The sequence below is a fragment of the Citrus sinensis genome, chromosome 3 (assembly GCF_022201045.2).
Source record: "Citrus sinensis cultivar Valencia sweet orange chromosome 3, DVS_A1.0, whole genome shotgun sequence".
In the NCBI taxonomy this organism is placed as follows: domain Eukaryota; kingdom Viridiplantae; phylum Streptophyta; class Magnoliopsida; order Sapindales; family Rutaceae; genus Citrus; species Citrus sinensis.
Window position 1 is genome coordinate 741,218 of NC_068558.1, and position 12,526 is coordinate 753,743.

The following is a 12,526-nucleotide window of genomic DNA, read 5'->3' on the forward strand; positions in this document are numbered from 1 at the left end:
CCGTTGAAGGAGCTGATCTGGTAGACCGGTAGTATTGCTTTGACCCCCGCTTTGTTTATAAATTGGGCTTTGGCCCATAAACCTTTAGCGTTAAGGAGACGAAGACCCATTCATTTCTTAGGCTCTTATCTGAAAGGTCCAAACATGTCTCCAGTTTTTCCTTATTTTCAGTTCTCGTCTAAAAATTTGTACAACGCAGAATCCTTTCTCGGATTGCGCATGCTCAGCAAGGCCTTAAATAGTCGTTTGCTTTTGCTCGAATATTGCTCAAATTCTTTGCTCCTGTCTTTTTCAGCATTCGTTGACAAAGAAACTGATCTTCGGGGCTCGGAGGGATACTGCAATTTGAAGCAAACCACTCGAGTGAACAAGTATATAGCGCATCGTACATTAAAATAATAAAAACCCCAAGAACCTTTTTGAATACCTACCCGGCGATTGGCGCTAGAATTGCTAGGAGAGGGAGATCTCTTAAGAAGAGATCCTAAACGCGTAAGAGAAAAATGGAGTGGAGAGGCTGCTCGTCTCTCATTCTCTGATTTCAAAAGATACATAATCACTAGTTTAGTACATAGTCTCCAGCAACAACAATTTAAACATAATAAAAGTACTATTGCTAAACAAAATTCATTAACACAGACCTGGTTTTCGGTTGTTTGAATTTCTTATGAAAGACAAGTTCCCTTGCCTTGAAAATTGTTGTGGAGATTGTAATGTGGAAAGCATTTCTCTGCAGAGAGTACAATCTTGGTGAGACTATGGACACAAGATTCAACGAAAAATGAAACTCTCCTGTGATAAAGATTACCTGACATATAATGAAGGGCTCTCCATAGTTGTTGCTTGTGCAACTACGTAAAACAATCATACCAACAAATCAAAAGATTTTTTTTAAGTAGTTCAACATTGGACATGATCACGCATGAAACATTAATTTTGCATAATCAAGATTGAAGACAAAAATTACCACTTCTAAACTGACTGCAACACTCCTCTTCAGCACTCAGGCTGCTACTGTGATACCTTGATGTGGGCTGCCCAAAATCATCTGTAGTCTCTTCATCTGCATAATCATGTCAACAGTTCAACACATTTTCCTTTGTTGTGCTTTTAAATTCAAAGGTTCAATGAAGGCAAAAGAGCAAACAAACAAATAGTGAATTAATAAATAAAAAGTTAAGTAGGGAATTTTCCTGGAAAGATGTAACGCTTATGGTGCTTGGGAGTTAATATTATTGATGATTGTTGACAAAGGCCCGCTTGGTTGATGAAGTCTTGATATGATTTTACTCTCGAAGTTGCCAGGCAAAAAAAAAAAAAATTGTTACCGACATTGTAAGCAACTAATTTTTTTGTTTTGGTATTTCTCTTCTGTGAAGAGAAAGCACTTTTACAATTAGCAGAAAAGAGAAGGTGGGGGTACCTGTTCCAGGCAAGTGAATTGAAGCTCTGTTTCAGAAACTTCACCAATCTTTTCATCTAAAAGGTTGTTGACTTTAAACGCTACAGAACCCAAGTGGTCCACTGTATTGATCAAGGCCTTGATGGCGTAATCTTTTAAAGTCTCCACCACTCTGCACATTTCTAACAAAAATAAATTTTCATTTACAAAATGAACATCCACGTTGCAGCATGAACATGGGATATTTTGACTGCGTGACTCACATTTGTTTCTGATTCTGTTTCATGTAGGATACTTCAAAAAAATCTGCTGCAGAGCACAATTGTTTCCTTAAGTTCTTCAAATCCTAAAATGAAAAAGATAAAAAACAAAACATCCCGTGTCAGGAAAATGAAATACAAATCCCTAATGAGAATAACACAAAGATGATCATGATTGCAAAGAGAAATGTGAAGAGACCTTTAGCGTGTCTGAAAATATCAAGCTTTGCTGCATAAAGAGTTCATCGTGATTGGAAGCTTTTTGAAGATCACAAAATGAGGAAGTTGAAGCCATTCTAAGATACTGATGAGTGATGAGAGCTGATACAAATTCACTACAGAAAGAACTTTAAATTTAATACCAAAATACCATAAACAAACACAACTAAAACAAAGTTGAAAGAGAAACTTTATAAGCTCAATAGTCTCTTAAGTTACCCAGCGATTTTTTTTTGAGAATAATAACTTTTGACTGAAAGAATGGGTAGTTATTTCAGGATGTAGAAATCATGCAAGCTGGCTGGCTAAAGTTCGTAATTATTGGAAGGTGACAAAGGTCATCAAGGGGACAAGAAGAAAGCAGAGGAAATTAGAAAGTTTGATTATTGTAGTAAAAAGTTCAACTTCCCTCGTCAAAGCAAAAGTACCAGCAGTTGGGGTTGTTGCTCCTATTTCTTCTATAGGCTAATGCGAGAAATTGAGAACGATTGCTTTGTAAACGGGACGGTGTTAGATTCATAAAATTCGGCCACATGTCGGCCATGTGGTGGTTTGATTACATTTTCAAATATGGCCGTGGGGCCCCGAGACAAGTATTGATTGCATCAGTGATGGTGATTGGTGAATACGCCTGAGTTAAGCAATCAAACCATTTTTGCTGGGAGATATTAATTCGGAAAGATGGAGTTGGTACAAAAGCATGCAAAAAACCCATGAATGAGTTGAATGCGGCTAATGGCACAACCTCACAACCCACTTCACATCGTTTATAATTCTCGTCTGTAACAATCATGAGCGAGTAAATAGCCCATTCTTCATTTCAAGCGCGCGCTGTACTTCCTTGAATGTTCAGCCTACAGCCCTACCTCACTAATTAGTTATTACAACGACTTTAGCGATTGGCAGTAGCTACCAGCTAAGCTATTCCAATGGTCCTATTAGGCATTCGGGATTCGTGCCATTATAATGGATTTGACTGTACAAGTCTCACATTGAAAGTGGCTTAAGCTACATAAACAAGCAAGATCAAAACATGGCGTGCCCCGCGTGACATTCCAGTTCGAGTTCGATTGAAGCTTAACAGGAAGAATAATGTTAGAGAAGTCCCGAGTGTTTTTGGTTGTTGAGGGTTCATTATCGGACGGTTGAAATGCTCTGAGCCTCTTGACTTGTGCTAATAAAATTAGCTGATAGTCACTTTTCAACGTTCGCCATTGGATAATTAATAGTGGTTGCAATAGTCTAACCGTGCCTTCGTTCAATCCCTGAAATAGTTATCCCGTCGAAGATTATGTGCAGTAATGACACTCGGTGCCAAATAAACCTCAGTTTGCCGATGAGATAAGACCAGTTTACAATATTTAACAAGAAAATAATCTTGCTTAAAACACGGGTCAATGTCAAAAGTTTCAACCCGAGCTCATGCTAACTAAAACACGGGTTCAATGAAAATGTCCCATCCAAATGGCCACGTAAAAAAATAATACAAAAATGAACAACAATTTTAAGTTTAATGGCACTGCAAACAGCTTGGAGTGATGAAAATAGAAGCCAAAACAATAATGAAGCAAAGGAATGCTGTTTAAACAATCCGCTCCAACTCTCTAGCATAACTGAGTGTCTGGTTGATGAGCTGCAAAGACGGTATCTCCTTGCAAGGTGCAGAATCTTTTGCCTTCTGGAAAAATACAAATCCATCCTTCATCTCCCACTCAGGGTGCTCCTGCATTCGAACAAACAAACTCACCTTTTAACAAACCACAGTAACGTAATTTGGTGCAATATTGACATGTTAAGATGATGAGTAATATCTTATTATGTTCCAACTGAGCTAAGGACATTTGACAGCTCATTCATCTTAGTACAAAATAAACACCTACATATCCTTACATAAATTCGGTTGGCAAGTTTAATTGGACATAAAATCAACGCAACCGAAAATGAGCTATGTTCCAAAGCTTTACCTCCTTGACATATTCCAAAAGCTCTTGGTCAGAAGTGAACAGCAACATTTGGCGGGCATCTTTAATTGAAAGATAATCATATGCCTTCTCACTACATCCAGCTATCTCATCTCTAGAAGCAACAGAATAGAGACAAAAAAAAATAAGCATATGCCTGAATAGATGGAAACATCAGACAAGTAGGTACAATATTCTAGAAAATAGAATTCTACATAACTTGGGTCATCTGGTGAGGCAGATTAAACATAGGATTTGAACAAAATCTAGAATCAAGCCTCTTCTAAGATTGCATATCAGTAAATTATAAGAGATATCAAACCAACAATGTCCTAAAAAAAAAACAGTCCACATTTACCATGAAAGAAAAATAAGGAAAAAGAAAACCTCAATACCAAACAGGAAAGTTGTAACAAGGAAATTGAAATATAAAAGAATAGATGTGACAAGTTAGGTTATAGACCATCAAAATGCACCGTGTGCATGGTGTTAAAATCATGACCTAAATCTCACTTTCATATCATTGCTAGAGGAAACAGCCTCTAAATGCCTACTTATTGCTATTAGTTGCCACCTTAGCTGAACATCTGTTGGTCATCACAGTATAAAACATTCACTGAAGTCACACAGTTTTACCTTACTGTCTTAGCTAGGAGATCCATGAAATAACCATAAGTTTCATTAGGTACATTCTGTTTGGCACTCAAGACACGATTATAAGCCCCTTCCATAAATGATTGCTCCAACTCCACCGCGTGCTTGATGCAAGGATTCTCCAATGCAGTAGATGAAAGCAGTTCCAGTTCAGTATGGAATTCAGCAATTCTGTTCTGGACTAAGAGTCTCAACAAGTTAAGACCCAAAATCATGTACTCATTTGGGGATGGTGGAAGGCGCTTCCTGTTCCATCAAAACAAAGTCAGCTCATATTCACATTTCAGAGAATGAAAAACAAAAAGGTGTAAATTTACATCAGAAACTAAAGCCAAAAGTAATGTCAGAAGTAGCATGTCATCTAAGTCATAAGAACTCTCCAAAATTAGCCCTCAAATACAAAAGAATCTAGTTATTGAGAACTTAACAGAACTTGCACTGCATAAATAGGAATTCAAAAGAAAGAATAGAATCTACTTACCCAGCATCTGTATAATAGGGCTTCAATTGAAAAAAATCCCTCTCAAAAGCATCTTGATCCTCCACCTTCACACTTAGGAGAACAGCGTGCTCGTAAATGTCCCCTGATACCATAAGACCAAAGAAATTATGAGTGGAAAGTCCTTGTAAACAAATAATTGAACATAACCCTCATCTTAAGATTCTCTAAGAAGCAAAATCTCCAAAGATCTAAAGTTTCACTTCTCGTTCAATATTGGGCAAGGAACATATCATCGTCAACTTAAAACTGAGTGAAGAATATTTACTAGCTAACGTCAATTCACGTATTGCATTAGGCGTATCTTCAAACAATGGCGGGAGGCTTCTGAATCCAGTCAGCAGAACCTACAGAACAAGAAAACCAAGATAACACATGCCACTCATTTCAATAAGAATGCAAATAAATAGAATATAAACCAGCAATTAACGGCTTCAACCCCCCCCCAAAAACCCCCTCCCCGCCCCCCCCCCCCCCCCCCCCCCCCCCCACCAACAAAAAAAGCCCATTAACACGGATTTGTTTGCCAAAACTCAGCTAAATAACAACTTAATCATAGGGCATTGGCATATACACATAAAACTAGGAAGTAACAATTTCAAATAATCTCAATCTATAACACATTAAACCAAAATTCGTACAACCCAGTTATGACCAACAACAAATAAATTCCCAAAAAAAAAACCCAAAAATTAACACACTTAAAACACATATTACTACAAACCCTAACCTAACTTGGTCACATAATCAGAGTCGTAACCTTACCAATTCAAAACACGAAATTACCAAAAACAAAATCCACGAATTATGCAACAAAATAAAAAAAAAATCCGATCATATGGCCAAAAAAAAAAAAATTGGAAAACAAGAGTAAAAATCAAATATTTCAGGTTTGAGACACGAACCTTGAGTTGAGAGAGGAGTTGGGTACATGTGTTATAGTCTTTTCTAGTCATTGCAGCTTTAAAGCGATCAAACTGCTGAGAAACTTCTGTGAGTTTTGGATCCATCTCTCAATCTGCGTGCTTGTCTTCGTCCCTGCGTTAAAGCTTTTGTTTACGCTTTGGCTTGATTTCGAAGAAAGTATATTGCTTTAGTAGGAATTAAAATCTGGTTCGGGTTCTGATTGGGCTTGGACTTCAAAAAGCCCAAAATGTAAGGGTGTATTATTTCGGCCTCCATTGGGCCCATTTGGTTAAGCCTAGCCCACATATAAGGAGTAATAACATCTGGATCTTCAAGTGTATATGATTTATATTTTAAGAATCAGCATTAACCATCATGTCAAACAAGTCCCATGGACTGATTGGCAGCTTTCCCGTTGGGACTAGATTCTAGACATGTCAATATGTTAGAGCATCACCAAAACGTTTTTCAAATAAAATTTTATTATTTATTTAAAGAGCCATATTAATATTTAAAATTTCAAAAGACGCTCCAATTAAAATTCTTTAAATAAGAATTGATTCTCTCTCTTCAAATTTGGAGAGTTAATTTCTCCCTCTTCAATTTGTATTTTATTACTTTTCATTGAAGAAATAGAGATAAATGTTTTAATTACTATTGACTTTTCCTTTAAAAAAATAATTATTTGATTAAAATAATATTAATTTATTTATATTTGAAGAGTCTTTTGGAAAATATCATATTTTTTTAACCTTCTATTTACCACATAGGTAAGCAAATAGGTATTTGAAGAGTAAAATTTATAGAGACTTTTGGAGATGCTCTTATTACTTTTCATTCCCAACTTAAAGGTGGGACGTCGTGTGTTGACTCGTTTACTCTTTTCTTTTAATTTTATTTAAATATATCAATTTTAATATAGAATTTAGCTGTTCCCAAACCTAAAATCTAAAATAATTGAAACTAACATATCCATTTTCATTTTTTAACAGTAACCGCACAATTACCTTATTTAACCATGTGGATATTTTAACACTTTTAAAGCTACTTAACTATTAATTTGCAAATGAAAATGGAAAATAATTTAAATTGTTAGCATGTGATAGTATATCGAACATGCATGTAGTCATTTTATAAGAGACCATACATGTAGTTGATAAGACTACTATTAGATTATTCTATCTCATATTTCTTCAAGATATTTAGTAGAATTAAAGACGATGAGGGACTGTTCGGACAAAGGGTAGGGCTATATGCACTCTAAATATTTCTCTGAACACTCATATTTTTATAAATATTTTCATTACAAAAATACCCATAATAGAAATTACTATTAAAGACACTTTATTCTGAGTATATACAATATTATTACTTTGAACGCTCATTTAAGGCACTGCAATTAATGTTTAATTTTCTTACTATTTTAAATCTTAAGTTTTTTCTTTCAAATGTTTCAAATAAATATTTACAGAAGAAACTCAATATGTGAAGATTTTAACTTTAATGAGACATGTGTGATCCTAATTTTTTAATTTACAACACAAATAATCTTTCTTGTTTTTTCCCTTCCCGATGGTTAGGTAGTTGAATTGATTGCCCTTTAAATTTGGTGGAGTTGAAGATAACAAGATGTTCAAGTATTGAAATTCAGTTTTAAGTATAATGTTATGGCTAGCATGTGTCTTTGTATTCAAGTATTTAAAATTTAGTTTTGAAGTACAATATAATGGCTAGCATGTCTCTCGTTTGAAGGGTCCTGAATTCAAGTATTGAATTTCAATTTTGAAGCTTAACATAATGGCTAGCATGTGTCTCATTTGTGGGGTCTTGAAACTAAACTACATAGCATATATTCTTAATTTCTAGCGGAGGAGTGTGTTCTCATCATCTCATGTGTATGTGGCATTTGTATTCTTTTGATGAACAGGCAGCGATCATTACTTTAAATTATTCTACAATTTGTTATGATGAACGGGCTTAGTATTTACAATTTGTTTCAAAATATCTTATGTATACGTCTGTATTCTTTTACAAATTACTTTAAAATATTTGAAAAATATTCTTTCCATGGGAAGAACCAACAAATGGTTATACCACTTGTCGCCGAGGTGAAACTTGTTGTATGATTTATTAGCCCACCTTTGAGTTTGACGGTGAGACTTCAGTTTGCGACCAGCTCCCATACCACGTGTTTTGCCCATGATTGCTGAGTGTAGTTAATCAACTGCTACGATTAAAAATTTCATCTTCACTTTTCTTCATGATTTTAAACTTCGAATTTGTGAAGCAAGAGCAAACAGAGTCCTTGATTTGGCTAAATGATATATTGTTTAATTGATTTATTTGTTTGAGTGTATATATCATTTTCATATGTGTATAGAGTAACCAAGATGATTAATTTAAAAAAGGATTAAGTGAGGACGTTTTTGGTATTTTAAAGAGTATACAAAGTATAATTCACTTTTTAAAAATTAATAGATGAGTGCACATAGTAATAGAGTGTTCAAAGTAATTTTTAGAGTGCATATAGCCGCTCCCTCAGACAAATGAGGTATGTTTAAATATTTAATGTGAGACATTTTTATATGTCAAATTTATATTTGGGATGGATTGAGAATGGTACACCCTAGCCCATTGCCAACTCATCTAAAAACTTTTATTTATTTTTCTAAAATTATTATATTATAATCTACTATTATTACAATTAAACAATAGTGAAATTCAAAATCCTTACAGGTTATGCTAAAAAGTCGAGAACTACTACCATTTTACCAAGAAAGAAATTCAATTGCAGGAGACTGTACCCAAGTAGCGGAACTAGCTTGGGGATGAATTCGGGAATTTTCTATCTAACTTAGGGCGTTTCAGTTGTTTATATATAGGTCAGGGCCTAAGTGATACAAATGAAAAGATTATGGCTTGACCTGCCAAAACATAAAGAACTCAGAGAGCCAGGTGATATTACTCATTATACCTCCGTAAAATATGGCAGCATGTACCGCGGCCGATGCGTAGCGCGCACCCGCGTTATCCACATTTCCCGAACTCCCCATACCCGAAGACCCACTCTGCTCGAAACAGAGCTCAAAAGAAGAACAGAAAATGGCGAGCTCCTCTCTCACGTCAACTCTCACCTCTCAATCAAAATCTCCATTTTACCCTCAGCAGCTCTCTCAGCTCCCTTCCTCACCTCTCTTCTCCTTCGCTCGCAGCCTCAAAACTTTCCGTACAAACGCAAAATCTCTCATTTTACACAAGAAGAATAGCAACTCTGTTTCTCTAACCGTCAAAGCACAAACCATTGACTTCTCGGGTTCGTTTTTCGAGGGCGGTGGATTCGGCTCGGACGATGACCCGACATCAGTGCCACCCGGGTCGGTCGGAACCGCCACCGCTATCGAAGATAAAGAGGAGCCACAGTGCCCACCTGGGTTAAGACAATACGAGACAATGATGGTCTTGAGACCCGACATGTCCGAAGATGAAAGACTCGCTCTCACTCAGAAGTACGAGGAGGTAACTAGTTATTATATTTCATAAAATACTTTTATTTAATTTGATTTTTTGTTTTCTTCGCTATTTTATTTTATTTATTTAAAAAATCAGTCATTTTACAAGTAAAATGATAAATTGTTACAAAATATAATGGGTTGCGTAAGTTTATCGTTTGTTGTAAAGTATGCTTTAAAGATATTGTTGTTACTTCTGTTGAATATCTAATTTCATTGTGCCTTGTTCACTGTGAGAAGATTCAATCTTACATTCTAGTTTTCATGTTTAATGTTAGTGTTTTGAGATTGTTGGTGATAGGTTGACATTGAATACAAGAACCAAAGTGATTAAGCATATTCGACTAAATACAAGAACCAAATTGAGAAGATTCAATCTTATATTCTAGTCTTCATGTTTAATGTTAATGTTCTGAGATTGTTGGTGATAGGTTGACATTGAATACAAGAACCAAAGTGATTAAGCATATTCGACTACTTTCTGCTAATCAAATCTTTAATGGTTTTATGCCAATTTCTCTGGTATTGATTGCTGCGTCACATATTTTGGTTAGAAATACTGAAAGAGCTTGTGGTTTGTGCTCTGAAATAATCTTTGGATCTTTAGCAAATTTGGTTAAATCTTTGTCTAAATATGATCACTGATGTCTGATGCATATTTTGAAGGTGGGTTTAAATCATTAATTTCAAAGATAAGTATTTGGACTAAGCTGGTGATTTTAATTTCTTACACAAAAGTCTTAGTTAAGGAGCTAAGCCGGGAAAGTTCACTTGCAATATGTCTCTTCTAGTAAGTAAAATTTAAGGCGCATGGCTGGCAATTGGGTTTATCAAAGTTATAAGTGTATTTTATTGCAAGTATTATGTTTTAGGATTTTGCTGATGTGGATCTTCTTGCAGTTGCTTGTTGCTGGGGGTGGCATGTATGTGGAGGTATTCAATAGAGGGGTTATTCCATTGGCCTACAGCATCAGGAAGAGAAACAAAGCTGGGGAGTCCAACACTTACTTGGATGGTATCTATCTCCTCTTCACCTACTTCACTAAACCAGAGTCAATAGAAGCTCTTGAGAGGACAATGAAAGCAGATGATGATGTTATCCGATCATCCAGTTTTAAAGTTAGGAAGCAGAAGCAGAAGGGTTAAATTATCTTGTATCTGTGGAAAAGAGGAGGTTCTGCTTGACGGTGTAATGTTATATGTAATGGATGTTTTTTCGGTAGAGGAAGGTATTTAAATTCTATTCATATATTTTTGTTAACAAAGTTGGATCTGGGCTTATGGAGGAAATTATGCAGTTTAACAACACTATTTGCAGCATGGTAGGGCTGAATGGCCACTCTTTAGTTAGCTTACCGAAAATGTCCTGTGGGGTTTTCGCATGAAGTTACTGATATTTTTGTCTGATTCCTAGTAGGGCTCTTTCAAAAAATTTTCTTTTTCCTAGGTCTATAGTCTACAAAGCTGTTTTTGTTGGAATCAATTAGTCAAATTAATACCAGCCATACCATGTAAGATCATCTGATTGTTTCTCTAGGACAGGCATGTGATCACAATCACACACTACAATAAAAGATCCTGTTTCCAAACGCCCCCATAACAGTAAATCTCCCAGAAAGAAATGCATAAACATTCCAGTGCTGTCTCTACCCTCTTATCCCCATTCGGAAGAAAAGAAAAGAAAAAAAGAAAAAAGAAAAATCTGTTTTGATAAGGGTTTATGCTCCTCTCACGAGCACTAATCATTAACAACCTGATCTCTATAGTTTTTCGTGTCAGCAGCTGCCAATGGTATAGTGATTCAAATTTAATGGCTTGGAAATTAAAATGCCTAAACTCTTCCGGCGTTACACAATGTTTTAGTCAGCATTTTGTCTCATTATCGGTGCTGCTTTTTAAATGGGTGGAGAATCTGACCTAGTGGTGTAGTTTGAGATCTTATCTCTTCTCCACTTTGTGCGAGGGAGCTCTCTTCATGATCCACCAACAACAGTGAGATCTCCTCGATCCAACCGAAAGCTTAATTATTAAAAGAGGAAAAGTTGCACCCCGTAGAATCACAAAATAAATGTTAAATCATTACAGCGCGAAAAAGTGAATAAAAGTAAATGCGGATCTCAAGATATTTGTTAAGCAAGATATCTTTGCCCTTGCTTGATCACATGATAATTAAATAATCGATGTTTGCATAAATACCGGACACTTTGCTGCAGATGGTAGCTCTGTATTTGAGCTATATGTCGCAAGGAAACTGACTAAGCTTTATAGCTGCGGACAGTTGATTAGCTGATAGTTAGCATAATGTTTATGTAATGATAAAAAGTTCTAACAAGAAACATTACTTTTGCGTAATGCATGAAAAAAGCATTCATTCTTTGATTTTCAAGAAGAATAAGTACTTTGTTTCTTTTAAGTACAGAGAAAGAAAATAGGTTTGTGGCTCTAATCAACACGTAGTGGGCACATCAGGCAATTCTTTTTTCCATTTCTTTCCTCCAAATCATAGAAGAACTTTTTGTTTTAATTTTTTAATGAAGATAAAAAGAGGAAGTTCGATATGATGTGATGATTTTTGGAGAAACATCAAAGCATTTGTTAAAGTAGGTTAATATCCGTAACATCAATAAGCCCCTTGTTCACTTGGTTAATATTTGCCTAACTGTTGAACTTAAATACACACAAAGATCTGTAAGGAAGACACGTGTCAGCAAATAGTTCTTTGAAATTGACTATAACCCACTTTGCAAAGCCCCGTAACTCTACTGGTTTTGAAGGCTGTTAGGCCACTGATGTGCTACAAACATAAAAAGACTAATATAGCTCAAGTCAAGACTAACAATCGATATCAAGGTTTCTGGAGCAAGGCCGACCTGCCGTAAGTTATGCTGTCTTCTGCAGGTGGGTTGGTCTTTATATTCTCTTTAGTCAAGAAACTAACAATGTTTCATAAGTTGGATGGTTAGCAATTGCTTTTACTAACCATTTACCAAACAAAACATGCATACCAAACTAACTATTTTCACTTTTACTTCAGGTTTCATTAATTAAGCAGTTGATTTCAGCATCAGTCCTGGCATATGAAGATTGCTTTACGACGGATGGATTTTAGTGCTTGG

General features: G+C 35.7%; 4 protein-coding genes across 4 annotated transcripts; 1 reads left to right on the forward strand and 3 right to left on the reverse strand.

Annotated features, from left to right (window-relative positions):
* Positions 1–143: 143 nt before the first annotated feature.
* Positions 144–1,398, reverse strand: LOC102623931 (protein ABIL2). The gene is made up of 6 exons (XM_025098971.2): positions 1,194–1,398; positions 968–1,063; positions 809–851; positions 642–730; positions 432–535; positions 144–338 (listed from the first exon to the last, which is right to left on the reverse strand). Exons 3-6 carry the CDS (start codon positions 832–834, stop codon positions 168–170), a joined length of 390 nt encoding a protein of 129 aa, XP_024954739.2. The 5' UTR covers positions 835–851; positions 968–1,063; positions 1,194–1,398; the 3' UTR covers positions 144–167.
* Positions 1,397–3,116, reverse strand: LOC112498295 (protein ABIL3-like). The gene is made up of 3 exons (XM_025098972.2): positions 1,862–3,116; positions 1,666–1,748; positions 1,397–1,574 (listed from the first exon to the last, which is right to left on the reverse strand). The coding sequence occupies exons 1-3, from the start codon at positions 1,955–1,957 to the stop codon at positions 1,397–1,399; spliced, it is 357 nt and encodes a 118-aa protein (XP_024954740.2). The 5' UTR covers positions 1,958–3,116.
* A 125-nt stretch (positions 3,117–3,241) lies between these two features.
* On the reverse strand, positions 3,242–6,074 carry LOC102624217 (26S proteasome non-ATPase regulatory subunit 8 homolog A). The gene is made up of 6 exons (XM_006476283.4): positions 5,901–6,074; positions 5,264–5,342; positions 4,978–5,080; positions 4,479–4,742; positions 3,846–3,957; positions 3,242–3,604 (listed from the first exon to the last, which is right to left on the reverse strand). The coding sequence occupies exons 1-6, from the start codon at positions 6,003–6,005 to the stop codon at positions 3,464–3,466; spliced, it is 804 nt and encodes a 267-aa protein (XP_006476346.2). The 5' UTR covers positions 6,006–6,074; the 3' UTR covers positions 3,242–3,463.
* Positions 6,075–8,890: 2,816 nt separating this feature from the next.
* Positions 8,891–10,718, forward strand: LOC102624497 (30S ribosomal protein S6 alpha, chloroplastic). The gene is made up of 2 exons (XM_006476284.4): positions 8,891–9,417; positions 10,311–10,718. The coding sequence occupies exons 1-2, from the start codon at positions 9,004–9,006 to the stop codon at positions 10,554–10,556; spliced, it is 660 nt and encodes a 219-aa protein (XP_006476347.2). The 5' UTR covers positions 8,891–9,003; the 3' UTR covers positions 10,557–10,718.
* Positions 10,719–12,526: the final 1,808 nt, after the last annotated feature.

Bases quoted from the DNA above. Each gene is read 5' to 3' on its own strand.
- LOC102624497 (XM_006476284.4), top strand. From the start codon at position 9,004: ATGGCGAGCTCCTCTCTCACGTCAACTCTCACCTCTCAATCAAAATCT. The intron at 9,418-10,310 runs GTAACTAGTTAT...ATCTTCTTGCAG, and splicing joins TCACTCAGAAGTACGAGGAG to TTGCTTGTTGCTGGGGGTGG.
- LOC112498295 (XM_025098972.2), bottom strand. From the start codon at position 1,957: ATGGCTTCAACTTCCTCATTTTGTGATCTTCAAAAAGCTTCCAATCAC. The intron at 1,749-1,861 runs GTCTCTTCACAT...TTTTCATTTTAG, and splicing joins TATTTTCAGACACGCTAAAG to GATTTGAAGAACTTAAGGAA. The intron at 1,575-1,665 runs GTGAGTCACGCA...AGAAATGTGCAG, and splicing joins AAACAGAATCAGAAACAAAT to AGTGGTGGAGACTTTAAAAG.
- LOC102624217 (XM_006476283.4), bottom strand. From the start codon at position 6,005: ATGGATCCAAAACTCACAGAAGTTTCTCAGCAGTTTGATCGCTTTAAA. The intron at 5,081-5,263 runs GTAAATATTCTT...TTATGGTATCAG, and splicing joins ACGTGAATTGACGTTAGCTA to GGGACATTTACGAGCACGCT. The intron at 4,743-4,977 runs GTAAGTAGATTC...TTGATGGAACAG, and splicing joins CCCTATTATACAGATGCTGG to GAAGCGCCTTCCACCATCCC.
- LOC102623931 (XM_025098971.2), bottom strand. From the start codon at position 834: ATGGAGAGCCCTTCATTATATGTCAG. The intron at 731-808 runs GTAATCTTTATC...TACTCTCTGCAG, and splicing joins AGCCCTTCATTATATGTCAG to AGAAATGCTTTCCACATTAC. The intron at 536-641 runs GTCTGTGTTAAT...TTTTGAAATCAG, and splicing joins TTCAAACAACCGAAAACCAG to AGAATGAGAGACGAGCAGCC.